The 27,757-nt window shown below is 39.4% G+C and overlaps 2 protein-coding genes across 7 annotated transcripts; one reads left to right on the forward strand and one right to left on the reverse strand.

Annotated features, from left to right (window-relative positions):
• Positions 1 to 860: 860 nt before the first annotated feature.
• LOC310733758 (hyaluronidase-2) lies at positions 861 to 8,385 on the forward strand. Its single transcript, XM_083555160.1, has 6 exons — positions 861 to 991; positions 5,330 to 5,377; positions 5,462 to 6,016; positions 6,137 to 6,532; positions 6,686 to 6,775; positions 6,927 to 8,385. Exons 3-6 carry the CDS (start codon positions 5,516 to 5,518, stop codon positions 7,476 to 7,478), a joined length of 1,539 nt encoding a protein of 512 aa, XP_083411286.1. The 5' UTR covers positions 861 to 991; positions 5,330 to 5,377; positions 5,462 to 5,515; the 3' UTR covers positions 7,479 to 8,385.
• A 5,089-nt stretch (positions 8,386 to 13,474) lies between these two features.
• On the reverse strand, positions 13,475 to 25,858 carry borcs6 (BLOC-1 related complex subunit 6). Of its 6 annotated transcripts, none has more exons than XM_083555415.1 (6): positions 25,742 to 25,858; positions 23,048 to 23,532; positions 20,859 to 21,186; positions 20,374 to 20,534; positions 14,879 to 14,962; positions 13,475 to 14,771 (listed from the first exon to the last, which is right to left on the reverse strand). In XM_083555415.1, the coding sequence occupies exons 2-6, from the start codon at positions 23,519 to 23,521 to the stop codon at positions 14,646 to 14,648; spliced, it is 1,173 nt and encodes a 390-aa protein (XP_083411541.1). In that variant the 5' UTR covers positions 23,522 to 23,532; positions 25,742 to 25,858; the 3' UTR covers positions 13,475 to 14,645. The 6 variants fall into 6 exon arrangements, with proteins under 6 accessions (XP_083411541.1, XP_083411539.1, XP_083411538.1 ...); XM_083555413.1 differs by having other exon boundaries at positions 20,374 to 20,537; XM_083555412.1 differs by having other exon boundaries at positions 20,718 to 21,186.
• Positions 25,859 to 27,757: the final 1,899 nt, after the last annotated feature.

A 27,757-nucleotide genomic window follows, 5' to 3' on the forward strand; every position in this document is an offset into this window, starting at 1 on the left:
CACACACACACACACACACACAAAAATCCAATCTTAATGGGGACCTGAAAATATAAAGAGTCTGGAAAAAATAAAATACATACCAAACTACACAATATAAATATTCAAAATGTATAAAGGAAACCAATTTCCTTTAAAATGTCAAAATGTAAAAACAATTTTACTTTAAATTCCTAAATAATAAAAATGATTCAAATAATTTGAGTAAAAGCAAATTATTCAAATTAAATCTAATATATTTCAGCAACAAAAATGAGTGTAAGTATAGATATTGTTTTTTACAGAACCTTTTCTATTGTAAGATGCAGTATATTGCAAATATCAATAAGGGAAAAGCGGATTAAGTAGGAAAAAAGAAGAAAAATATGTCTCGTTTTTAAATTTTTTTCCAGCAGCTGTAGGTCTTTTGTGTGGTCATTGAGATGTAGCTGGGATGAAAATTTTGCTGAAAACTGGTTAAAGATATTATCTCTCTGGTGTGCCTCCCTAGTGACAGGAAATTCACCTACTGTATGGAAAACAGACTGTATGATGGATTACTGTATGCTGCTAACTCAAAAAATTTCACAAGACAGTAGCCTATACTGTATCTTTAGTCAACTGCAATAGCTTGAAGCTATATCATTATTAATGCTGCAAGACACCAAAAAAACCTTTTGTCATGAGTTGTCTGTGTCTTGGATGAGCCCAATTTTCAAGGGTTATTTTACATTGTGTGTTTTGGTATAAAGGGATTTGAGTGTGTGCATCTGTGCATTTGGCTATTTGCTGGATTATAGGATTACAGTCAGACTGGTCATGTGACATGCAGTGACCCTGCTTATTACCCAGATTATGCCAGAGCACAAGAGGCAACCTCTTCTATCTCTTTTTCAATCCATCCCTCCAGCAGTATGAGTACTTATTCTCTTCTGATATCTCCTCATATTTAACTTCAAAAGTCTTCAAACTCACCATCACCCTTTCTTCATAGCCGTATGCTGACATGAAGGTAAGATTGACCTTCAAATCTTGCAAAATCCTTTAGCTGCCTTCTCCTCAATTTTAATTAAATTCAATTAATTTTTATTTGTATAGCGCTTTTAACAATTAAAATTGCTTTGAAACAGCTTTACACAGATAATGTGGTAACAAAGAATGAATAAGATTGTTCTTTATAAGAGTTAGTTTGTTCCTAATGAACAAGCCGGTGGTGACTGTGGCAGGGAAAAACTTCCTAAGCTGGCATAAGGAAGAAACCTTGAGAGGATCCAGACTCAAGAGGGAACCCATTCTCATCCGTGTGTCACTGAATGTCCATTCTTGATTAAAGATAAACAATGTTAAGGTGTGCAGTGATGGTAATTAAATTCAAACTGTAGTCCTAAGTCATTGTAACAGACTGTTGACATTAAGTACAGTCCAAATCCATCCTCAAAGCTCCTGTGTTACTCAGTAATTTCATGGATCCCCAAGCCGTGTGAAACAGTCCCCAGCTGCGCAGAGTGGCCTCCAATCAAAGAGAACACCACTTTTACTTTAGGAGCATGTTTAACTAAACTGAGAGAGAGAGAGAGAGAGAGAGAGAGAGAGAGAGAGAGAGAGAGAGAGAGAGAGAGAGGGAGATAGAGAGAGAAGAGAGGTGACAGGGAGAGAAAGATATATGGATCATTAAGTATACTTATTGTTGTATAAATGTTAAGGACACTGTGCAGTTGGGGACTCCGGCAAGACTCGCTATGGCAGCATAGCTGAAAGGGAGAGCAGGTAACACAGACATGAGGGATCTCTGGGATAAGAGACGGCCCACCACACCACCGTCAGCAAACCTGAGTGAACGAGTGAGAGTGAGGGGACGACAGCATACAAATATCCCAGTTCACCGAACACTCTATATCCATGATGCCTCCAAATCTGCTTCTTTACCTAAGAAAAACCAATAAAAGGCTGGACTAAATTAATATGTTCAGCCTCGACTTAAACACTGAGACCCGAACACAAATTGGAAGGCTGTTCCATAACTATGGGCTTTATAAGAGAAAGATCTGCCCCCTGCTGTGGTCTTGATTATTTGAGGTACCAACAAATAGCCTGCACCTTTTGATCGTGGGCATTGGGGATCATATTGGTACAAAAGTTCACTCAGATACTGCGGCACGAGAGTGTTATACATCAGTAGTATTATTTTATAATCAATTCAAGATTTAATTGGCAGCCAGTGTAGACTGATTAAAACAGGGGTGATGTGATCTGGTAAGGATTCTTGCTGCTGCATTCTGGACGAACTGAAGCTTATTTATGCACTTATCCTGTAACAACATCATATTTCAAATTTTAGCAATATTTCTAAGGTGAAAAAAGCAATCCTGGTAATGGTTTTCACATGAGCCTCAAAGGAAATGGTCAATTATCACACCAAGGTCTTTGACTGCTTAACACACTGAGACAGAAAGACCATCCAGAGATACACTGCATGCGGTCCGAGTAAAAATACTTCCATCTTATCCGAGTTGAATTTATAGGGCATCCACTGTCTAATGTCCTTTACACACTCCTCAACATTGTTAAGCTGATCTTTCTCATCTGGCTTTACTGAAATATACAACTGTCTATCATCAACATAGCAATGGAAGCTAATACCGTGTTTACGTACTATATTAGCATGATACTAACAGGATTTTCACCATAACATTGCTCAAATAATAAGACTGGTTTCAGTAAAAAAAATAGCAAGTCATCCTGTCAGTTTGTGATGCAAAATGGAGAGTTTTGTAAAAAAAAAGACTGCAAATTGCAATTTGTGGTACACTGATGTCATGCTAGTTCAAAGGAATAAAGTCTGAAGTTGCATTAGTTTTTTGTTTCCGTATAGCAGAGGAGGGAAGTGACCTAAAACTATCACTAGCATCAACAGAAGTGAGTTTGGCTGCCAAGTTTAAAATGGGCTGAGAGAAAGCATGACAGCTCACAGAGGCAATGTTTGGCCCACCGAGATCAAATCCTGTTCCCAATTCACATATCTTCCTCATTCAGCGTCTGCATTCGGTTCATTAGGTTTGCTGGCACAATAAAGGCGCTGGCTCTCTTACTGTTTCCTCATAGGACTTAAGCCTCTAGGCATACATCTAAAAAACGTACTGCAGCATAAAAACTTCGCAGATCGGTTCTGTGTGCCAAATTTAGCAATGTTTTACGGTTTTTAGTTTCAGTTCTCTGCTCTAAACTCAGGGGTTTAGGTTAGTGTGGAACGGAGCTTTTCCTCAGACGTCCCTTCCGTCAGAGTGGGATTTAGTGACTACATTCAGCATGTGTTTGGAAGGGAGTGCTGATTTTTGACAGTAAGCTCCTGAATACAATGATTTTCCACATGTGCAAAATAGTGGCCATGTTTGATAAGCAGAGAAAGCATACACTTATCTTTCTGGCATTTTGCAGATCTGTGACCTCTCATTTACTCAAAGCCGTCTGATATGCCCCTAAAGTGTGGTTTAAATAAAATGAATTCAATCCTACAATCAGGTTTTTTTTCTTTTGCTGACTTTTACAAAGTGTAAAATATGACAAAGTGCTTTTGGTACTTGAGTCCCATTCAGGAAAGGATGAAGATGTTTTACTGCAATCAGTGGCTATGTCCACATTAATCCATGGAGATTTGAAAACTCTCTGCCTACTCTAGCGTCTGCAAACGATTTCTGGAAATTGTTTTTGCACACTGAAACATCTAACTAAAATCTAACTCAATTCTAACTTCCCCTTCACTGAGCATGCGGAAAAAAATAAGTAATTTTGAATTGATAGAATTGAGTGATTATTTGGTCCAACTTTAAAAAAACAATCCGAAGGATATTCATATTAATCTAACAATGCTCTCAAACTAAAAATCAGACATAATGACTGCAGTATATATTTTTTTTTTCAGTTAAATGGGTCACATGAATAAAATTACCGCATTTTGAATAATATCTCAGTCCACAATACAACATGAAAGGAACATTTTTAAACATATGCACTTGTGGAATGAAAAAAAACTTTCTAAACATGGAGGAAAAAATGAGGAGGAAAAAAACATTGTTTATCTGAATGAATGTAGCAAAACCAGGAATTCCATCTCACACTCATATAAGTATAGAGTGCTTACTAAACATGAGTTTAGAATAATAGACCACATTTTGTAGCACAAAAACAAGATATAGTTTTTTTTTTTACATAAAATAAAAAAATCACAAACCAAAATCTTCAACCTCTTCTGATGCTAAATTCAGCTATCTTTCCCTAGTTTTTGACACTCATTAGAAAAGAAGGACGCATTAATTTTGGTAGGAGAGAAATTGAATTGTCTGAGGTATGAAGTGACTAAATGCATGAATTGCCAATTAGGATACATTCCAATTTCCATAACATATTACATTCATGCATATTTGCGTATTCAAATGTACACTACCGCGCGTATAGTACTGTGTGGCACATTGCTGCCCTCTATTGCTAGCTTGTGAAATAACACCAAAAAATAAAGTATACATCAGTGGAAAGAGTCATTACCTCTGACCGTAGGCAACACTGCATAATCTTATTAGGATGCCCCTAAACATCCTGTGTTTTGCTCCTTCTCATGTGCTTTAGGATTGACATGCTTTAAACATCCCATAGGACATTATTGAGAATTATAAGGCAAAAATCCCAGTTTTACATTTTCAGATAAACAAACAACCTTGAAAATATGTACACTATATTGCCAAAGATGGTCTGTGCTTTTCGAGCATCACATTCCACATTTAGTCTCAATTTGCGCTTATATTTTCCCACCACAGGTTTGGGAAAATGTTCTACTAGATTGTGGAGTGTGCTTGTGGAGATTTGTACTCATTCAGACACAAGTGTGTTGAGTAAAGTCAGGTACTGATGTAGGGTGAGGTGGCCTGAGGTGCAGTCAGCGTTCCTAAAGGTGTACAATAGTGTTGAGGTCAGAAATCTATAGCAGGATATATTTTAAACCATGTAAAGCATGTCTTCATATAGTTTGCTTTGTGTACAGGGCCATTGTCATGCTGGAACAGGTTTGGGTCTCCTAGTTTAAATGGTGGGAAAATGTCATTCTACTGCATTACCACCCTATACAATTGTGTTTCTTCAGCTTTGTGATAACAGTTTGGGAAAGAACCACATATGAACCTCCCCTGATATGCCAAACAGTTGTGTCACTATTTGTCTGATTAAAGACTGAGTACCACCAACATTACCAAGCATTTAAATGAGCAGCACTAATAAAGTGACTTGTAGTGTATGTGTTGATGTTCTACTTTGTTGTACTATGTTCTAGCAATTTATTTAGCTTGATAGTATTGTTTTGCAGAGCGCATTAAGATATATTTTTTGCTGGAGACTACAAAGCACTTATACAGTAAGTTACGCTGGATAAATCATCAATCAAAAGATATTTGAAAGAGCACATGCTTAGTGTTATAATCCTCTCTCTCTGTCTTAGGTGAAGTTAGAGGCAGGGTCTAGATGAGCTCCAGGAAACTTAGCAATCACCTCCATGGATCATAGAAAAAACCCCAACCCCATTTTCCCTCTCCTTCTGCTCCTGATTGTCTCCTGGATGTGTGTTGGTGGACCAGCTCGCTCTCCTCTTCTGTCCAGTCAGCCCTTCTTGATTCTTTGGGCTGTACCAAACAGGGACTGTCTTGGCCGCCCTGACCCAGCAGCTTTTGGGATGGAATGGGAGGGACGTGTGGCTGAATTTTATGAGGACTCACTGGGTCTTTACCCGTATTTTAGTGCAGAGGGAGAGCCTGTGAATGGTGGCCTTCCCCAGCACACCAGCCTGGAGCACCACCTTCAGAAAGTTGAAGCAGACCTCATAGCAACTTTGCCACATGCTGGGGCACCTGGGCTTGGGATGCTGAAATGGAAGAAATGGGAGCCGCAGTGGACCAGAAACCGGGGTAATCAGAGGAAGTATCTCAGGACTTCGCGAGCATTACTTCAGGGTTTTTTCCCAGACTGGAGTGCAGACGAAGTGGAGAAATGGGCTCAGGTGAAACTGCTACCACAAATAAAAACACACAGGGCTACCTTGTGTCCATATCTGTCATTCAATGGTATACCCATTTTGTTTTAAGCAGAATGTCGACATACTGATGTCATTTCCTGCCAGGTTGACTTTGAAGCAGCAGCCCAAATCATACTCATGGAGACCTTGAAAGACCTAAAGAGACTCCGCCCACAGAGGCTGTGGGGCATGGCTTCGTACCCGAACTGCTACAACTCAGATTCTACTCAGATTCTGCTGGAAAATTACACAGGCCGCTGCCCTGCTGTGGAGATGGCACTAAACAATGAGCTCATGTGGCTATGGAAGCAAAGTGATGCACTTTACCCCATTCTTGCACTGGAGAAATTTCCTGAAGGGACCAAGGGCGCATGGCTTTATGCATCCAATCAAATTAAAGAGGCATTAAGAGTGGCCGCTTTAGCAGGGACTACATTTGAGCTTCCTGTTTATCCACTGGTCAAGAGTACATACATCTCCTCCAGTAGCTTTCTCTCTGAGGTAATAATTTATCTAGGAATCAAGTCATATGGTTTCTGTTCCAATGGTAATGGGTAACTTTGTAATTTCTGACTGGAACTGTACATCTAGTAGTGTGTGTTGTGTGTATCCATTGTGTTTATAACTGTGAACTGTGTATTTTGTGTACTCTAGGCTAATTTGGTGAATACTGTAGGAGAGAGTGCTGCTATGGGTGCAGCGGGAGTTGTTATCTGGGACAGATTCCTTCCGACTAAAACACAGGTAATCATCTATCTACTGGCTCCATTATTTAACAGTCTTCTATCAGTCCATCCGTCCGCTTATGAAATGTATGAATATGCTGATGAGTTGTTACCACCCCCCAATTAGTGCAAAATCCCACCAACATACTAGTATGTCTTTTGTCCACCAGAAATTGTGCTTCGATCTTACATCTTATGTGCAAGAGGTTCTGGGCCCCTATGCTGTCAACGTAACCATGGCAACGCGGCTTTGCAGCATCTCACTTTGCAAGGGACTTGGCCGCTGCGTACGCAAGAAACCAGAAGACCCTGTCTACTTGCACCTTCCTCCTGCCCACTTCCTGCTACTGCGCCAGGGAGCAGAGGGTGTCCGTGCAACGGGGCAACTCCCCCCGAATTACCTGGATGCCTGGAGACAGGACTTTCACTGCCATTTGTTTGAGGCATTGGAAGGAGCAGCTGCTGATCAGGAGTCAGTTGGGATTGAGAGTGGTGGTCAGAGGCCACTGCCCACATTAAAGCCATCCAATATTGTTGCTCATACTGTGAGGACAGGTCAAACTGTAGAGATTGAGAAAACACTTGTGCATAGTGAGAAGACAGTGGCTTTCATGACGCCTGCTGAACAAGAAACATCAAAAAGTGGAGGCCCCACACACTTCGCCACCATCATTCTTCTCTGTGTTCTGTCATTCTTCAGACTCATAAACTTTGACTTCTAAATCTTGCTTCATGACAGATGGGGCTTACAAGAGGAACCATTTGGCCTTGATCTTGTTTGTTTTTTTTGCTTGAATTGTCCATCTAAACTATCGATGACTTCAATATAAGTTCAAGTTCAAGTTTATTTCTATAGCACTTTCCACAATGGACATAAGTGAAAGGAAAATTGTAGAGATGGTAGCAAAGAGATGTCAAGACAACGAAGGCCTGAACTAAATAAAACTAGCTTGAACCTGTGCTAGTGTGGATTTATAATATTTGTGTTGTGCTTAGGCTACCACAAAAAAATAGAAAAAATTCATCGTAGCATGTCTTCCTGCTTAAAACCAAGAGACAAGTGTAGTAAATTATGAGTCACAACTCATATTACTTCTATTCTGCAGAATATGGTGCAATAAGACATTTGGGAATGTGGCATCCATGTAAACAGTCGGGTTTCTCCCGGGACATTTCTACATGCTATATCAGCTTGTGCTGGCACATAAGGGAACCGTACATTTTCGACATTGTGACGGAACGTGCCAAATACCAAACAGCTTCAAGTTATGAACATTTGGGGACAAGGTCATATGTGTTTTGCTTTACCTCAAAACTAAGCGCTTGTGCATGAAAAGTAATAAGACTGCTGCTTTTAATTTGCATGTGTAAGCAAAAAAGCAACTTCATCAATCATGTTGACACAACTGTCAGTTCTGTGACAGCTGTTGTCTATTTGTATTTACTGATAATCCATTACAATACCTTTCACACCTTTAACAGCACTGGACCAACATATACTCCTACAGTAACCTAAAAATCTATTAAGCATTTACATAGAAATCGAAGAGTTGTGACTTTCAGTTGAAGTGTGTTATTCCAGAAAGTTTATTCAGTAGCGCAGACATAATAAACAACCTCTAAACACTCTGACCTTGCTTAACTTAGTGTATGGCTGCAATGCAGATTTCAGCTAGATGAAAGTCATGTGATCACACGATAACGTTCATGGGTCATAAAATGGCAAATGTGCGAGATACACAGACGTACACAAGAGCAATGCTCTGTGAAGGAAAACAAGTTTTGATGAGATTTCGGAACGTTACGAGGTACAAAAAAAAACACCTCTAAAGGCATTTGTGTAAACAAATAGCACATGAATATAGTTCTACTTTAATTCATACACTCTCTACCAATGCACCGCTCTCAAACACTTTTTTTTTTAAAGACAAAACAAAACAAAAAAAAAACAAAAAAAAAAACAAAAAACAAAAAAAAAAAAAAAAAAAAATATATATATATATATATATATATATATATATATATATATATATATATATATATATATATATATATATATCTCGATAATAATTTCCCTTGGTGCAATTGTTTTGTAAGTGTAGGGATACATTTGTGCATATGAATAGCCAGTGTCTTGTCTGTCATGCATGTGCGCACGTGTGATCCAGTAAAAGACCCGTATTTGGTGGAGGAAGGCCGATAAGTGCATCATCAGATTTACAAAATGCTGCAGAGCCGGTCAGCCAGTCCTGTCACCTCTATCAGTCCATCTGTTCAAGCTGTCCAAACTTACCTCTAATCTTGTGTTTAGTCTTTGTCTTATCGTTAATCTGGGACAGACACACAGATCTAGCTGTGTTTACAGCAAATCTGAACCATCTGCTACACCATCACAAACAGCATGAAATGATACTGAACAATAGTAAACAGTGTTTAAAAGCAAAGGCATACACTATATGGACAAAGGTTTGTAAAGACCGAACTATAACATTTGTATGTGCTTTTTGAACATCCCATTTCACATTTAGTCCCCATTTGCTGTTATAATAACCTCCACTCTTCTGGAAGGGCATTAGAAAAGTCTGGGTGAGGAGGCTTGAGGTGCAGTCAGCATTTCAATTAATCTCAGAGGTGCTCAGTAGGGTTGGGGTCAAAGCTCTTTCGCAGGCTACTCAAGATCTTCCACTCCAACCCATGTAAAGCATATTTTCATGGAGCTGCACAGGGGCATTGTCATGCTAGAACAGGTTTAAGTCTCCTTGTGAGATAAGGGGAAAATATTATGCCACTGCATCCAAAGACTTCTAATACAATTGTATCCTTACAACAGTTTGAGGTAAAAACACATATGGCTGGAAAAGTCAGACGTCCCAACGCTTATGTCCATGTAGTGTATCTTCAGCGTCTCCCACACTGTTAAAGGCAGAGAATGTGCATATTATAAAAAGTCACATTTTATTACAGCTTCCTTAGTAGTGATCCCGGTCAAAGTATTTGGATGATCAACAGTGCTTAAATGTACATTTTGTAGTCAAGTTCAGCCGTAAAAGAGTTCAAGAGGGAATACACACTCGTGCACACGCATACACCTTCATCTCTAATTAAGATGTTATAAAGCAGAGATTGAGGCAAATGCAGAAGTCAGCTGGCAGGATTGTGATCTGCGTAGAGAACTCACCTGAAATTCACACTCAAGTCTCACTCTTTACTGTACCATAGCTGTAGCTCTTAATGCCACCTGACCAAGACTAGACACAGCGTGCCTCATTTATCAAACTGCAGATTTATTCTTAAAACAATTTAAGGAGCAGACACAAAAAAATGAGACTTGATTGATTAGCACACGTTACTGCACTTCTAAATAAAAAGATTACGTTGTCAAAAGATTTTTGTAAAAATCATGTAATGACAGAAGGAAACAATTCACAAAAACGACAAGATTTTTGGAGGATAAAAGAAAGGGCACCCTATGAAATTAGGAAGGGTTAATGTTTGTATGTGGTAGCTGGCACACTGCGATGGCAGACCTGCGTTAAAAAACTTCATGTTTAGCCCTTGTTGTTTTTTTTATACACTCTTTATTGTGGATTACTGAAGGAGTCCTATTTTAATTCCTTGTGGACAGTTTTAAAATAAATATGGATTTTGCACAACAAGCCAAGTCCCTTTGGCTACAGTGAATCGACTGTGGCATTGAGCAAAAATAACTAAATTGGAAGTGGGGTAGTTGGCTGAGCCAGGGTGCTGGCAGTTCAGTGGTTACTGATCGGAATGTTGGGGGTTCAAGCCCTTGTATTGCCAAGCTGCCACTCTACGGCCCTTGAGCAAGGCCCTTAACCTTCTGTGCGCCAGGGTTGCTGTATCATGGCTGACCCTGCACTCTAAACCCTGTATATGCAAAGAAAAAATTTCACTGTGCTGTAATGTGACAAGTATAAAGCACCTTTTTTGGTATCTCAGTGGTTAAGATATTGGACTTCTGATCAGAAGGTCAAATCCAAGCAGCACTACCAAGCTGCAATCGCTGGGCCCCTGAGCAAGGCCCTTAACCTTCAACTGCTCAGTTGTATATATGAGACAAGGGTGTAAATGTAAAATGAAATATTGCGCAAAACTAAACATTCCACGAGTAGTAGTGTGAAATGTTCAAGTTCAAACATATGGGGACACTCCACTCTTTTATTTATTCATCTTCAGTAACAAATGTAGCCTGGATCACAGTGAACACACAGCCTTTCCTCAGATTGCACAGAACAGAAAGCCACTCTGCACAAATCCATTGTAGTGCTGTAGTTTTATTTGAAGGCAATATTTTCCTGGTTTTTAGAGGTTAGTCAAGCTGGTTTGGTTGAACCAGCTGCATGACCAAATTGTCCAATTGTGTTCTCATCTGACCACATCACATGATTCCTACTGTAGTTCCCATGATACTTTTGTGCCATGCAACTCTTTCAAACAGCTTGGCTGTTTTGTTGCTAAATTTCAAACTTAACAACCCAATTTATGAACCATGAATAAAGTAATTCGATTTTAGAATCAACAGAACTGCTTAGTACACACCATTATCCTTACTGTGCACATGGAAAGTGTGCTTACAAATAACAAATAAGAACGAATGAAGCATTAACAGCCATTTAAGACAGAGGACAAATATGTTTTACAGATGCATTATAATAAGTATAGAGTTTAATAGTTCTAATTTGAGAAACTGTAAGAAAAGTCCTTGGTGTCATCCGATCTCATAGCCATTGTTTCTGGAATAGGCCCCAGATTCACCATGACTCTAACCAGGATGGAGTGATTAGAGGATGAATGAATGAAAGAGAATGAGTTGAACTATTGGCGCTCCCCACCTTACGAACGAGTTACTTTCCAAACCACCGTTCGTACCATGAATTTGTTTGTAAGTTGTTACTGTGTTGGTTATTGACTACGCATTCTCCTAATGATGTAAGCGCTATAAATACTATCGAGTAAACAATTCGGTGCGCATCACGTTACGGTCGACGCTATCCAGCGTCGTTTCGAATTGAATTTTTCACTTTGAGGACAGGTTTGTTCATACCTGCGAAAATTCGGAAAGTGGGGAGCGTCTGTATATATACAGTGAGGAAAATAAGTATTTGAACACCCTACTATTTTGCAAGTTCTCCCACTTAAAAATCATGGAGGGGTCTGAAATTGTCATCGTAGGTGCATATCCACTGTGAGAGACATAATCTAAAAAAAAAATTCAGAAATCACAATGTATGATTTTTTAACTATTTATTTGTATGATACAGCTGCAAATAAGTATTTGAACACCTGAGAAAGTCAATGTTAATATTTGGTACAGTAGCCTTTTGTTTGCAATTACAAAGGCCAAAGTTTCCTGTAGTTTTTCACCAGGTTTACAAACACTGCAGGAGGGATTTTGGCCCACTCCTTCACACAGATCTTCTCTAGATCAGTCAGGTTTCTGGCCTGTCACTGAGAAACACGGACTTTGAGCTCCCTCCAAAGATTCTTTATTGGGTTTAGGTCTGGAGACTGGCTAGGCCACGCCAGAACCTTGATATGCATCTTACAGAGCCACTCCTTGGTTATCCTGGCTGTGTGCTTTGGGTCATTGTCATGTTGAAAGACCTAGCCTCGACCCATCTTCAATGCTCTAACTGAGGGAAGGAGGTTGTTCCCCAAAATCTCGCAATACATGGCCCCGGTCATCCTTTCAATGATACAGTGCAGTCGCCCTGTCCCATGTGCAAAAAAAAACCCCCCAAAGCATAATGCTACCACTGTAGGGATGGTGTTCTTGGAATGTTACTCATCATTTTTCTTCCTTCAAACATGTTTAGTGGAATTATGACCCAAAAGTTATATTTTGGTCTCATCTGACCACATGACTTTCTCCCATGACTCCTCTGGATCATCCAAATGGTCATTGGCAAACTTAAGACGTGCCTGTACATGTGCTGGTTTAAGCAGGGGAACCTTCCGTGCCATGCATGATTTCAAACCATGACGTCTTAGTGTATTACCAACAGTAACTTTGGAAACGGTGGTCCCAGCTCTTTTCAGGCCGTTGACCAGCTCCTCCCGTGTAGTTCTGGGCTGATTTCTCACCTTCCTTAGGATCATTGAGACCCCACGAGGTGAGATCTTGCATGGAGCCCTAGTCTGAGGGAGATTGACAGTCATGTTTAGCTTCTTCCATTTTCTAATGATTGCTTCAACAGTGGACATTTTTTCACTAAGCTGCTTGGCAATTTCCCCGTAGCCCTTTCCAGCCTTGTGGAGGTGTACAATTTTGTCTCTAGTGTCTTTGGACAGCTCTTTGGTCTTGGCCATGTTAGTCGTTGGATTCTTACTGATTGTATGGGGTGGACAGGTGTCTTTATGCAGCTAACAACCTCAAACAGGTGCATCTAATTTAGGATAATAAATGTAGTGGACGTGGACATTTTAAAGGCAGACTAACAGGTCTTTGAGGGTCAGAATTCTAGCTGATAGACAGGTGTGCAAATACTTATTTGCAGCTGTATCATACAAATAAATAGTTTAAAAATCATATATAGTGATTTCTGGATTTTTTTTTTTAGATTATGTCTCTCGCAGTGGACATGCACCTACGATGACAATTTTAGACCCCTCCATGATTTCTAAGTGGGAGAACTTGCAAAATAGCAGGGTGTTCAAATACTTATTTTCCTCACTGTAAATATATATATATATATAATTTATTTTTTTAATAACATTTATTTTTCCTTATCCTGGATGTCAACATTTCCAGAATTTAATGTAGATGCAAAAAGGTTACATTTATATAAAAAAAATAAATAAAAAAAAAAAAAAAGAGAAAAAAAAAAGTTACAACCTCTGAGGCATTATGGAAGCCGAACATTGTTTACACATGGTTTCTTTCTCAAAACAATGTCCTGTAAACCCATTTAATTTTCAGAATTATTTACTTATTTAGCTTCACAAAACACTTGCAGAATTTGCTTGATTTGCAGATTTCGAGTTAAGTATGATTGTGGATAATTCTAGTAAATTTTTTGTTATATTGCATTCTTTGAAACACACATATGCCAGACAGTTCACTAAATTGCCGTATTGGAAGCAGACACGGAAAGAAACGGACAAAGGCTGGCATTCGGGGACTCTCCCGCACTCCATTTCATTTCCTCGGCCCGTTTTTTAAAATCTTGCTTTACTCACACACCATCCTTTAGTCTGAGGGTTCATTTAAAAAAGGCAGCAAGTTTAGCCTCGGTGCTTATGTCCCTCATGACTGTCACCGTGGCAACAAAAGGCCCAAAACTCTCAGGACGATTACTAGGTCGTTAGTAGAACTTACTAAGTTAGAACTTATCAGTAGTCACGATGAAAATGAGGAACACAAAGCATCCAATCTGTAGACTAACCAACACCCAGAGGGAGAAGCACACTAACAGAGAATGGCTTCGAGAACGTTTCCATAGCGACAAATACAGATGTGGCACATCTGACCTAATTAAAGAACTTTAATGCCATCAACAACTCGTCTTTTAAAACACACGCACACACACGCACGCACGCACTATAAATAATCCCAGTATCGTGCATTCAAAGAGAGGAAAAAAGATAGAGAGAAAAAGAAAGAGCGCTTTCTCGTGATTGCGACGTCAATCCATTGGACGGAGTTTAAACACTAGAGTCTATTTCACTTTCCAATCATTCTAAGGGGTGGAGCCACAACAAGAGGATCGCTGCCATTGAGAGGTGTTGCAGAGTCGGAGCGCAGCGCTCACGGAGCGTTTCTAGGAGACGAGATAGTTAGCAAAGTGATTCGGTCGCGAGATAATTAGCAGAGGGCGGAGCTGTCGCAGAGCATCTCCTGGAGCTACAGAGCGTAGTCGTGCTCATTATTATTTGCAGATGGCTTCCAGAGCGTCCAGCGTGCGTTTGATGTCTCTGATCTGGGCCGCGAGCGTCTGAATGGGCTGCATGGAGCGATCCAGTTCCTCACAACGTGCCATCAGTGTGTACATTCCCTACAAACACAAGCGCAACAAAATATCTCATGAACAGAAATAAGAAGATGCAGATAATGAGGTCAGTAATAAAATAAGTTCACAGGGTAAGTAAAAAAGTCTCGTACCTTTATGCTCATATCTACAGACTCTCCCAAACTGTCCACAGAGTCTCGGTATGTCTGGATATAACCCACACTCAATGCTGTCATCTGTATAAAGAGAAAGGCATGATTAAAGGAGGAAAGGAGGAAAATTAAGGTTGAAAATATTAACATTTCTTATATTTACATTAATGCATTTTGCAGACGCCTTTATTCAGAGTAACCTGCAATTCTCTCATACAAGAAGATAATATTCTTTAAAAATCAGGAATAACTAATAATAAACTATTATACAATCTAGTCTATATTATTTAGACAAACAAGAACTAAGAAAGAAAATAAGAAGGTGAGAGAGAAACGGTTTAAGTGACACCAGGATCTATAAAGTCTGGACTGTTGTTATAGCAAATCAATGAAATTCATGGTACTATCTCCAGCACATCAGTCCTACAACAGCAAATTTTGAAGTGGTTTATTTCTTACATATCTAACATTATGGAAGCTTCATGAGGCTTCATATCGAACATTGAAGAAGCTTCATATCTAACATTATAGAAGCTTTAAGAGACCTGCTTTAACCATATTTGAGTATGAGTTATTATTTATGAAACTAGAGTGAAGAAAAAAAAAGAAAGAAAGAAGTAGAAAAGTAGTTAATTTGCAGTAGTGAATAATGCTGTGGTGCTCGTAATTCTAATATTGGATCTAAGATTAAAGGTCACCAAAAATCTCGAAAAAGTGAAGCATAGGATGAACTGGCACAGGCCAAGATCCCAACACTGAGGGACTCCTTGTGCAATGAGTGATTAAAGATTTATGTTCATCATAGATACAAAATAAGTTTTCTCATGGAGATAAGAGTAGAGTCTGGCATTCCAATGAAAAGTAAAGAAAACAGATAAGAATGAGTCGATGCATCAAAGGCTGGACTAAAGGCAGAAAAGGTCAGCAGTGTGAAAATCAGTACAGATCTTTATACAAGCTGTTTTAGTGCAAATGCTCGGAGTCGCAAAAGTAATTCCACCATTCTTACAGGCAGTGTGAATTAAAATAATAACTGGGTCTAATATTTTTAGACATTGGGAGAATCAATGGGAAGTTTGTGGTGTAGGGGGGGTGTAGGAACACCACATTGTATTTCTCAATGGGGGGGGGTGTAGGAACCATTTATAGTGCTTCTCTTAATGTTAGTCAGAGATTAGGATTCAGCTTTAAATCATTTGAAGTGCTCGTTCTTAAAATTGCACTTTCAGAGATGCATAGAAAACTCGCTCTGGTCACCGTGTACAGACCCCCAGGACCCTACGCTGATTTTCTTCATGAGTTTGCTTGTTTTCTCTCAGACCTCCTGATCAGCTTTGATAAAGTGCTGCTTGTAGGAGATTTTAATATTCATGTAGATGATGAAAACGATGCCCTAGGATTATCATTTGTCGATTTACTAAACTCTTTTGGAGTTAAACAAAACGTCACCAGACCAACCCACCGTTTTAACCACACACTAGACTTAATAATATCCCACGGAGCAGACGTCACTGATATAGATATTTTACCCCAGAGTGATGACATCACAGACCATTATCTCCTACTGTACACACTACCGGTAGAGCAGATTAACCGTGTTTCACCACGTTATCGACCTGGTAGGACTATTATTCCAACCACTAAGGACAGATTCATAAATAACCTGCCTGATTTATCTCAGTTTCACATTAAACCCATAAATGCTGATCATCTTGATGAGATGGCGAACAACATAGACCTTATCCTCACTAGCACTTTAGACACTGTTGCCCCCATCCGGTTAAAAAAGGTTCGAGAACAAGCACCTGCACCTTGGTATAATAGTCATACGCATGCCCTAAAGAGAACAACACGTAATCTGGAGAGAAAATGGAGGAAAACTAAATTGGAGGTATTTAGAATTGCGTATAAAGACAGTATGCTTAGCTACAGACAGGCGCTAAAAGCTGCTAGAGCTAAACACCTGAGCAAACTCATAGAAAATAACAAAAACAATCCCAGGTTCCTTTTCAGTACAGTCGCTAAATTAACAACAAATCAGGGATCTGAAAAATGTGTTCCATCACAGTTTAGTAGTGAAGACTTTATGAATTTCTTCACTGAAAAAATAGATAACATTCGAAAAACAATTGTGGCAGTTCAACCTCTGACAGCATCTCCCGACACAATCGTACTTACAACCCCACAACTACACTGTTTTACATGTATAGGACAGGAAGAGCTGTATGATGCTATTATGAAAGCTAAATCAACAACATGTCAGTTAGATCCAATTCCCACTAAACTACTGAAGGAAGTGTTATATACAGCTGGTGAGCCTCTTTTAAATATTATTAACTCCTCACTATCGTTAGGTCATGTCCCTAAATCCCTCAAGTTAGCAGTTATTAAGCCCCTCATTAAAAAACCTAATCTGGATCCAAACACGCTATCGAATTACAGACCAATTTCAAATCTCCCATTTATGTCTAAGATTTTAGAAAAGATTGTCGCTGCCCAGTTATGTAACCACTTGCAGGAGAACAATATCTTTGAAGAGTTTCAGTCAGGTTTTAGGCCCCATCATAGCACAGAAACTGCTCTAGTTAAAATCACTAACGACCTGTTTTTAGCTTCAGACCAAGGCTACATCTCCCTATTAGTTTTACTAGATCTTAGTGCTGCGTTCGACACTATAGATCATGATCTTCTCCTCGATCGCTTACAGAATTACATCGGTATTCAGGGACAGGCATTAAGCTGGTTTAAATCCTACCTGTCCAATCGTTACCATTTCGTAGATTTAAATGGAGAGCTATCCAGGATAATGCTAGTAAATTATGGCGTGCCACAAGGGTCAGTTCTGGGACCCCTGCTTTTTACAATATACATGCTTCCATTAGGAAATATTATTAGAAGGCATGGAATTAGCTTCCATTGTTATGCTGATGATACCCAGCTATATATTTCATCCAAACCAGGCGATACAGCTCAATTAGCTCGCATAACTGAGTGTGTTGAAGAAATAAGAGATTGGATGACCCATAACTTTCTGCTATTAAATCCTGATAAAACGGAGATTTTGCTCATCGGCCCAAAAAATAGTACACAGAAGCTCCAGCATCTCAGCCTGCATTTAGACGGTTGTTCTGTAACTACTAGTTCAACGGTAAAAGACCTGGGAGTTATTTTAGACAGCAACTTATCTTTTAAAAATCACATCAATCAAGTTACAAAAACAGCCTTCTTTCACCTTAGAAATATTTCTAAGCTAAGAAATATGTTATCTATATCTGATGCAGAGAAGCTCGTCCATGCGTTTATGACCTCTAGAATAGACTACTGTAATGCATTACTAGGTGGATGTCCTGCATCATTAATAAACAAGCTTCAGTTAGTTCAGAATGCCGCAGCAAGAGTTCTTACTAGGTCAAGAAAATACGATCATATAACCCCAATCTTATCGTCCCTACATTGGCTTCCTATTAAGTTTCGAATAGACTACAAACTACTGCTACTCACTTATAAAGCACTAAATGGTTTGGCTCCCATGTATCTATCCAGTCTCTTAACACGCTACAATCCGTCACGCTCCCTGAGATCTCAAAACTCTGGGCTTCTAGTAGTTCCTAGAATAGCAAAGTCCACTAAAGGCGGTAGAGCATTTTCACATTTAGCTCCTAAACTCTGGAATAGTCTTCCTGACAGTGTTCGGGGTTCAGATACACTCTCCCAGTTTAAGTGCAGATTAAAAACATATCTTTTTAGCAAAGCCTACACATAACACACATCACACACATCACATCACAACCTTGTGCTCCAGAACATCTGATCACATGCACATTATCAACTTGTGCTGTTAATATCATGAACAGCAGCTACGCTAATTCCTCTCCACTGCTTCTCTTTCTCTCCCCATCCCGAGGCTTCCTGAGGTTTGGCCAGCTCCAGTCACGTCCCACCTCGTGAAGATTATGGACCTATGGATGATCATGGAGAAGTAGATGCCGAGTGTTTAAAGGCCCTGGCATGGAGAAGCTGATGCTGGATCTATGATGATCACAAATTGTTCTGTATTGTTGAAAGATTTATGACCAAACTTTTGATGTCACCCATATGAGGATGGGTTCCCCTTTGAGTCTGGTTCCTCTCAAGGTTTCTTCCTCATATCATCTAAGGGAGTTTTTCCTTGCCACTGTCGCCACGGCTGCTCATCAGGGACAAACGCACACCATTCACCTTCACTGTTGTTTTCTGTAAAGCTGCTTTGAGACAATGTCTGTTGTGAAAAGCGCTATACAAATAAACTTGACTTGACTTGACTTGACTTGAAGTTTCAGATAGAACCCAAAACTAATCAAGAGTCTCATTAACGAACTAATAGATAGGGCATGAAATAACAGATGAGCAGCTGAAAAGATGTGATCTAGAAATAAAAAGAACAGAGGTCAAGGTGAGAGATTTTTTTATGTAAATCTCTATCACAGGAGCTGAGCAGACTGAGAGCTTATTTTACTGAGCTCTCGGCATCTTAAGAAAGATACGTAGACAACAGCAACACAGGTGTTGACCTTATTAAAGAAAAAAAAGAGTGATCCAGACTTGTGTACTTTATCAAATGGTTGCAGTGGGCCTTGGCATAAACAGTAAGATCAGTGCTGGAACAAAGTTCAGAGGTAAAGTAAGGTATAGTGTCAGCAGAGTCTTAACAAGAGGTCTGTAACAACAGGATTTGAGAGATTAGTGATGTCAGGAAAGGGGACAGACTGTAGTGCAGCCCAATACGTGAAAGAATCAACAGATCTAATGTTGTGGGATGCTGATCACTAAGTCAGGGAACAAAAATACATGTAAATTTCCAGCTTAGGTACAAAAACCATCATCACATCTCAAATAGGCGGCATGAAAGAAATCTGACTACAGAGTAAAAAAGAGTGGAAGAGAGAAGGAGAGAGCGAGAGAGAATGGGAGCTGAAAAAAAGTGACAGTGAAATGGATTAATATAATCAAAAGTATAGCAAAACTAATTTTTGGATATTGGAATTATAATAATCTGATACGTCCTCAGTGAGGAATGTGCATCATAGATCAGTTGTAAATTGGTTTCAGCTCAACAGATAAAATAAGGACAGTGGGTTTGCGTTTATTCACACTTGGAAAGTGTACACTATACTATTAAATAGCATATCAGTGGTATATCTGTAATACTATTTAGGGATATTTAGTACATGCTGTGTGGTTTGAAAAGCTTTTTTGAACAGCTTGACTTGACTGTGTGTTGGCGTTGCACTGGCAGCTCTGAGACTAATCAGATTCGTAGAGAATGGTATATTTTATATCCATATTTTGTGCACGTATCGAAGCTATCTCAAAGGGGTAGTGTGGCACACACTTGCTATTCGACTTGTCAAATTAGATCAGCGATGCATTGACCTGTAAGCAGATGTGAAAGGGATCTGTGTATGTATATATACAGTATAGCGGTTGTGTTTGTGCTCTAGGGTGCTAAAGCTTACATTCTGTATGGTTCCATTGAGGCTGCGGAGCATTATCTCCACACTTTGTGCAACCTCCTGTGTGTGTTTTTGAAGGTCCAGGAGCACACTGGGGTCTATGGGTGGGATGTCAGCTGGCCGACGAAATGAACCACGACCTTGCACCACTGGGCCTGAGCAGTCTGCTGCACACAGCACACAAACATGCTGATTAGTACATCTCTGGAGCGCATAATAATTAGGTAAATCTGTTAATGAATAAATAAGTAAATAATGATTGAAATTATTCTCAACACTAACAAGTTACTGAAGTCATATACTATTGCAGTCGGAATGTGAATGGGGATTACAGGAGACACACTCACAGTCGGTGTCAAGGCTAGGGCGGGAACTCATTTTGATTTTCTGCTCCAAGTTCTTGGTGATGAAGTGAGTGAGATCTCCGTCATGGCTCACTGTGCCCTCCAGTTCTAAAGCGCTGGAAATAGTGGCCCTACGGCCCTCACCTGCTGCAGCCCGTGTGCCGCCTCCGCACGCCTCACTGATGCCGTCCAGACTCTTACTGTCCTGCATTCCCCGCACCACCCGCTCCCGTCCAGGGGCAGAACGCACCCGCACCTCTGCCATCACGTGAGCCGGCCGTGGCCAATCATCAGGTGCTGGAAGCACGGCAGGACGCGCTGAACTAGGTGCAGGAACCGGAACCAGAGGCGGGGCCTGGTCAGGAGGCGTGGAAGCCGACAAATTGCAATCATCATGAGAGTTACAGTCGACTGGTTCTGTAGGTGGCGTTTGTGATGTGGTGAAGTCTTCAGTGGTGGCCTCTTTTACTGGCTGACGAGACAATGAAGATCGAATGCACATCACCCTTTACAGACACTTCAACTTTAAATTCCAAGTCTGCAAGCTGATCAAGCTCTGGTTGCTAATGAGCATAGAGCGAAATTAAATTCGGGGTTGTTACAGTTCTCAAGACCGTCAAACAAAGCAAACGAGCCTGAAATGAAAACATAATCCTGGCCAATCCCAAAACATCTCAGGGGTCAAGGGTTTGCTAATGCAAGCAGAATTTACTGTAATACAGTAGTACCACGGTTTGCGAGCACTAATCCGTTCCGGAAAAGTGCTCGCAAACCAATTTGCTGGTATATCGGAGCTAATTTTTGCGTTGCGAATTCATGCGTTCCAGACACCCAAAGATTTTCATAATAAAAAAAAAGTATACAGTACAATATACAGAAAGTAATACAATTATAAGTGATGTCAAATTAGATATAAAATAAATAAACCTGATCTTTATTGTACCTTGGAGAAGACTTGAGGCTGAGGCTAAGATGAGGTGTGGAGGTGGAACAGGAGAAGGAGGAGGAGGGGAGGAGGATTCTTTTTTGGAAGGAGAGTATTCTTCCATGATGATTTTGAGAAGACTGTCACCCGAATCACTGCTTTCACTAAACTAAAATTTTCCAGTGACATTTGTTTCTGTCTGCTTTTTAATAGGTCACAGATATGTGACTTTGCACATTATCATTAAAGAGATTGACCACTCTAATCACTTATTGTGATAAAAAAAAAAATAAAAATGTTGCACTTCCACTTCGAACATGCCTACCAAAAAGCCGAACTGATTTTCTTCTTTCTATTCTCCTCCTCCTCGATGCTCGTATATCGGCTTTTCGCTTACAATCCAATGCAATATTTCCCAAAACGTTTTTGCTTGTACCACAAAGCACTCGTAAACTTGTGTTACTCGCAAACCGAGGTTTTACTGCACTTTCTTGAGCCAAATCTGCGTATAAGTTCATTAATTTTCACAACTTGCTATTTTTATTGTAAAATTTGATACAATTACTCTAAATTATTTAATCAACATAGTTATTCATAACATCTAGAGGTAATAATGAGTCAGTGTTTTTAGTTCACAGATTAGGTGCGAACACCATTTTCCTCAACCTGACTCTTATCCTACCATGAATATTCAGAATACAACATAACAATAATTAATATGCTTGAACCAATACACTAACACCACAATACCATAGAATAAAATACAAACCCCAAAACATAGTTATAAAGCGATATTAACATAAACCAAATACATTTGGTGAATGTCAATACTTTTCTCATGTAATGACAACAAATTGAACCACTACAATATCAATACATCGAACTATAAGATTTTATTTTGCTTATTTTCTTCCTGGCTCCTCCAAAAAAATTTGTGTCTGGTTACACCACTGCCAGCATTAAACTGGTGTCAGGCCAGCTGTGGTAAAAACCAAAGTGCCCATATATAATCCAGACTACAATGACTTCTCTCTTTGATGGACATGCTACGAATTTGCTGTGAAATGTGGATAGTGTAAAAATGTTGTGCAGCAGTGTATTATAAACCATTTCAGTATTATTTCTTCCAAGTACTTGTGGCGCAATCCTGTTGGCCTTGTGTTTGATAAGGGTATAAGATTGGTGTGGTTTCAGAACAAGGTTTCTACAGGTCTACAATGCGAAAATTAAACACTTTATAGATATAGACACGTTTTATTTTGACCTTAACGAATAAAATATTGAATGTGGTTGGGATTGGTCAGGATCATGCTTCATTTTTGGTTTTAGAAAACAAGTCAGCTTTTGTAACCTGGACCGTATTTAGCAAAAGAATTAGTGTGCATTTAACACTTTGCTAAATTCTCACCTGCACAGTTACGTCTGCGGTCTGCAAACTCTCTGTATTGTTTTCCACTTCCTCTCCATCTCTTCCATCTTTCTCATTTCTGAACTCCTTCTCCTCTACTCCTTCCCACCCATCACTGGCTTGTGTGTGTGGCAAAATGGAGGTTTCCATGTAAAGACTGTCTTTGGTTACTGGTTGGGAGTGAGACGTGTGTGTGTCTGTATGTGTGAGGCCATCCGTGTTGGTGTGAGACGCTGAGTTTGTGTGTGTTTGTCTGCACGCAGGATTACTTTTGTGAGGCGGGTGTGTGCGAGTCTCAGGAGTTCCTTCCTGGTTGTCTGGCTCCAGGCGGGCTACTCCATCACGACACTTCTGCACCCGAGAGGTTGAGGAGCCATTAGTGGCTGCCCAATTGCAAGCCTCTGGAGAGTCAGGGCTGTCTGTCCCATCTGTCTCCTCCAGCACATTGGGGCCAGTCCCAGAGGAGTGGCTCATCCCTCAACCTACTGCATCAGAAAAATAAAAAAGTTGTATCAGTATGCCGCTATCGTAAACTCCATCATCTCTCTATCTCCATTGTGAGTTTACTTTTGCACGTCCACAGTATCATCGCTGCTTCCTCGAAAGGATGTTCGGAACAAAAGTATGAAAACAATTCTTATCTCAAAATATGTGAAACAGGTGGCCGTTTTTTGTCTTCATAGGGTTAGAAGTGCCAGTTTATAATTTTCACCTACCTTTAATCTACAGGCTCTGTATGTTTGTTTTTTAACCACACCATATGCACACAATTATTATAGACATTTTTGCACAATATATCATCCCTTTCTCTTCCTTTACAGATTTATAATTGTGTATCCCTTTATGATTGTGTGTGGCTACCTCTGCTGCAGAAAATGTGTTCATTACAATTACCAGCCTCAGAAACCGCCGATTTACAAAAATGCTTCTCGGATTTCAAGTGGCAGACATACCGATCAGGCATAACATTATGACCAATGACAGGTGAATTAAATAACATTGATTGTCTCTTCATCATGGCACCTGTGGGTGGGATATATTAGGCAGCAAGTAAACATTTTGTTTATTAACATCTTCAGCAATTTGAGCTACAGGAGCTCGTCTGTTGGATCGGACCACACTGGCCAGCCTTCGCTCCCCACGTGCATCAATGAGTCTCGGTTGCCCATGTCCCTGTCGCTGGTTCACTACGGTTCCTTCCTTGCACCACTTTTGATAGATACTGAGCACTGCAGACTGGGACCCCACAAAAGCTGCAGTTTTGGAGATGCTCTAACCCAGTCATCCAGACATCACAATCTTTTTTCCTGCTTCTAACACATAGACTTTGAGGACAAAAATGTTCACGTGCTGCTTAATAAATCCCTAACAGGAATCATGTTGAAGAGATAATCAGTGTTATTTACTTCTCTATTGACTCTATTGCCTAATCGTTATATATTTCAACATCCACTGTCAGGTGGAGACTGCATAATTCAGGCTTTCATGGCCGAATTGCAGAAAAAGTGATTCGGAAGAACAACAGGCAGACTTGCCTGGGCTAACAAACACAAGCAATCGCCATTTGATCAGTGAAAAATTGTCCTTCGGCCTAATGAGTCCAAAGATTTTAGGTTATCACTACCATGTCTGTTAAAAGTGACATCGATGTGAATGAAAAGCAGCCAACAAGTACTCCACACTACATTAATATTGTCGATAAACATTTCCAGGTGACTACCCCGTGAGTCTGACTGAGAGAATGCACAGTTGTCATCAAAGCAAAAGGTGACTACCTCAAAGAATCGTAAATATACATATTCTGGGTTGTTTAACATGTTTTTGGTGACTATATTATTCTATACATGCTCTTTCGTAGTTTGTAGTGGATGCAGTTTGGATGGGTGTGTATGCAATGTTGGAAACAATACAAAACAAGAATAAACACTGCATAAGAAGGTTGTATCCAAACTTTTTGAGTGGTACTTTATGCCACGTGACTTGTGGATGCGGTTAATACGTTGGACTACTAGTTGGAACCTCAGACACCCAAATCCCCACTGATGCTTTGACGGCAAGAAAAACTCCTCAACTATCTAGTAATAATATACAGATGTTTACTTGATATGAACTACTGAATAACACTGCACGATTACTGCCATAGCTGAAATAAATCCCACCGCAGCTTTCATGACACTTAGTTCACATCATCCACAACGAGCTGCTCTTTAAGTTCAGGGCTAAAAATATTCTAAAATATTTCCAGTGACAGCAGCTGTTTGACTGTATTTTCACGTGACCGAGTCTTCTTGATCAGCCATAGTGAGGCAGATTCAGGAACTGAAATCAAATGACGACATTAGCCAGCTAGCAATAGCCAACAGAATTACCTTAAACACACAAACTGGAGCAATGATTAGCGCGTTTGTATTCCTGACCCGAGTCCTGGCAAACAGAACTCACTCAAAGCTCAGGAGAAGTAAAAATCAATGTCAATGTGCTGCCACACGAGTCATCTGACAGTAAGTAGCCCTTCCTCCGGACTAAAGCGGGGAAGCAGGGCGGCTGTGGAGCCTGGCGTTCGCTCAGCAGGCCTGAAACGTCTCTTCTCGCTAACTTAATACAAGACTTAACGGTTGTTAGTCTTCCGCCAACCAAAATATTTCACCTCTAACTTTCACTAAGCCGTGACACACAAACCAGATGAATATTTACCTCTTCACTTCTTTCCCAAAGATGAAGGTTGCCAGGAAACTAAGTCCGTTGTAAATATCCGTCGTGTAAAAACCGGGATGAAACTTGGTTCCGCGTTAGTCACTGTGATGAATGCAGTCTAAGTTTAGTTTTCGACACCATTGAGTGAAAATGTATATATATATATATATATATATATATATATATATATATATATATATATATATATATATATATATATATATATATATATATATATATACACACACATATATATATATATATATAAAACGTAATATATATATATATATATATATATATATATATATATATATATATATATATATATATATATATATATATTTTACGTTTTATATATTTTCGACGCCACTTTTTAAAAAGATAAATGTGAACGAAGATTTAGTTAGGAAAGGAACTGGGTCATAAAGATAGTAATAGTAAAAAAATAATGTCTTAAAAAGACAAATCTATCTGTTTGAGTGTCTGTCTGTCTGTCTGTCTGTCTGTCTGTCTGTCTGTCTGTCTGTCTGTCTATCTATCTATCTATCTATCTATCTATCTATCTATCTATCTATCTATCTATCTATCTATCTATCTATCTATCTATCTATCTATCTATCTAATCACATGACTGATTAAAAGAGCCAATCCAGGAATATAATTAATTCTCTCTCTCTCTCTCTCTCTCTCTCTCTCTCTCTCTCTCTCTCTCTCTCTCTCTCTCTCTCTTTCTCTTTCCAAGGAACAATTTAGAGACTCATATCTGTCTACCTGAATAGTTAGAAAAATGGTTGGAAGCTAAATAACATATACATACAATTAATGCTTGGGACAACTTGATCACTTTGCTTCACATCTAATATATTATATATTTTTACATTTCTAATAAACAGGATCAACAAGAAAAGAGCACCAAAAAAATCACTCCAAGCAGGATTCCTGGGTCGATACCTTGCCTGAGGGCATCCAGTTGTTGCTCATTTATAATAAAAAAAAAAAATACATGTATACATGTTATATATTATATATTACATATATAGTATTATATATGATATGATTTGTAGTATCATCATGTGGCCAAAGATGGCGCCAGTCAGCTGATCATAGATTATCATAGAGCTTAGCACTAAAACCCAGTGTGCTTTAGCTCTGAATGTCTCCGTACAAGTGATACAAAGTTTAGAAGGTTTTTACAGTTCTTGTTTAGCTTTTTATAGCTAAAAAGAATATTTATATCTATTTTTATAGGCTTTAATGGTCTTCCCAAGCCATGGATCAGTTTTTGGTTTAAGTCCAAAGCCCTGGGCCCAACCACTGACTATGAAATATAATAGCCTGTTATTACCACCAATCCACACTGCTAAGGCAGACTCTGACAGTGGCCCATGGTCCACACCCATGTTTGTGTTTTTGTCATCATGAGGACCTCCAATTGATATAATTAATTTAATATAGTTAATTAATGCTAACCCCAAACATAACATTCAACTTAAGTAACCAAAATAACGCCCTTTGACACTTTTTCCCTTCTTCTTCTTCTTCTTCTTCTTCTTCTTCTTCTTCTTCTTCTTCTTCTTATTATTATTATTATTATTATTATTTTAAATTAAATCTGCAGTTGTTATGTTTCAGTTTTTTTAGTGTAGATCATCCAAATGTACCCATGAGCTCAAACGGCCAAAAGTAATATCTAATGAGGAATAATTGTTCAACCAACATACAAACGCGTGCACACAAAAACACACAAAAACACACGCACACATACACGCACACGCACACACAGACACACAAACACACACACACACACACACACACACACACACACACACACACACACACACACACACACACACACACACACACACACACACACAGTAGTTAATAAAGTGGAGCAGGATGATGAAAGGAGTTTTCATGTCTTTAGCTCCCCTTTGATCTGTAAGTCTTTTTTATCTCTCTTCACCATGTCCATGTTTTACTATAATGCTTCAGATCATAACAAGTGGTCAGCAGTAC

This window comes from Silurus aristotelis (assembly GCF_946808225.1).
Source record: "Silurus aristotelis genome assembly, chromosome: 11".
Taxonomy (NCBI): Eukaryota; Metazoa; Chordata; class Actinopteri; order Siluriformes; family Siluridae; genus Silurus; species Silurus aristotelis.

Coding starts and splice junctions, on each gene's coding strand:
- LOC310733758 (XM_083555160.1), top strand. CDS start 5,516: ATGGATCATAGAAAAAACCCCAACCCCATTTTCCCTCTCCTTCTGCTC. Junction 6,017..6,136: donor AAGTGGAGAAATGGGCTCAG/GTGAAACTGCTA, acceptor ATTTCCTGCCAG/GTTGACTTTGAAGCAGCAGC. Junction 6,776..6,926: donor TCCTTCCGACTAAAACACAG/GTAATCATCTAT, acceptor TTTGTCCACCAG/AAATTGTGCTTCGATCTTAC.
- borcs6 (XM_083555410.1), bottom strand. CDS start 23,521: ATGAGCCACTCCTCTGGGACTGGCCCCAATGTGCTGGAGGAGACAGAT. Junction 14,963..20,373: donor TCAATGGAACCATACAGAAT/GTAAGCTTTAGC, acceptor CTCTTTATACAG/ATGACAGCATTGAGTGTGGG. Junction 14,772..14,878: donor CTGTAGATATGAGCATAAAG/GTACGAGACTTT, acceptor TTGTGTTTGTAG/GGAATGTACACACTGATGGC.